General features: G+C 60.4%; 1 protein-coding gene across 1 annotated transcript in view; it reads left to right on the top strand.

Moving 5' to 3' along the window:
* Positions 1–269: 269 nt before the first annotated feature.
* LOC104983814 (MHC class I polypeptide-related sequence A-like) overlaps positions 270–931 on the top strand; it is a 7243-nt gene continuing 6581 nt past the window's right edge. Inside the window, exon 1 of the mRNA XM_010833351.1 lies at positions 270–677. Coding sequence (XP_010831653.1) covers positions 554–677 — 124 coding nt within the window. The 5' untranslated portion in view covers positions 270–553. The remainder of the gene's footprint in view (positions 678–931) is intronic.

Here is a 931-nt window from a genome sequence, read left to right on the forward strand (position 1 = left end):
CTTGGACTGCAAGGAGATCCAACCAGTCCATCCTAAAGGAGATCAGTCCTGGGTGTTCATTGGAAGGACTGATGCTGAAGCTGAAACTCCAATACTTTGGCTACCTGATGTGAAGTGCTGACTCATTGGAAAAGACCCGGATGCTGGCAAAGATTGAGGACAGGAGGAGAAGGGGACGACGGGATGAGAGGGTTGGGTGGCATCACCGACTCAATGGACATGAGTTTGGATAAACTCTGGGCGTTGGTGATGGACAGGGAAGACAGGCGTGCTGCGGTTCATGGGGTCGCAAAGAGTCAGACACGACTGAGTGACTGACCTGAACAGAACTGAACTGAGGGGCGGAAACAGATCGGCTAAAGGGGACGGGGCGGGGCCGGGGCCGGGCCCGGCGGGTGAGAGGCGGGGCCGGGCAGGCAAGGGTTAGGGCACCGGTGCGGTGAATGGATTTGCCTGCCGGACTTCACACAGCTCAGTTCTCCGCCGCGGTTCCTCGGGTCCGCCAGCTTTCCTTCGGTCCCGGAGCCCCTGGCGGGGAGACAAGATCTGGGCCATGGGGCTCTCTCGTGTATGCCTGTTTCTAGCCCACGCTGCCTTTTTTGTGCTCCTGGGTAACGCCGCCGGTGAGTGGGGTTCATTGAGGTCTCAGTCCGGACGGAGCCGGGGTGGTTTCAGGGGTTCGGGTGGTTAGTATTCGGTGGGATTCAGTGAGCGTCGCGGGGATCGTCTCAATTGCGGCTGGGGGTGAGCGAATAGAGGAGTTGGGGGTGGGGGTGGGAGGAAGGTGGGGGGCGGGGAGGTGTAAGGTCGAGGAGCGGACTGGAACTTCACACGGCGTGTGGCGAGCACTGCATCCCGCGTTTCAGTCTCTTTGCCGTTCCTAGCCTCTGCTCTCCCTGCCCCACCTGCCTTCCCCGGTGTCCTCATCACA

Source organism: Bison bison, unplaced genomic scaffold, assembly GCF_000754665.1.
Source record: "Bison bison bison isolate TAMUID 2011002044 unplaced genomic scaffold, Bison_UMD1.0 scf7180017863415, whole genome shotgun sequence".
NCBI lineage: Eukaryota > Metazoa > Chordata > Mammalia > Artiodactyla > Bovidae > Bison > Bison bison.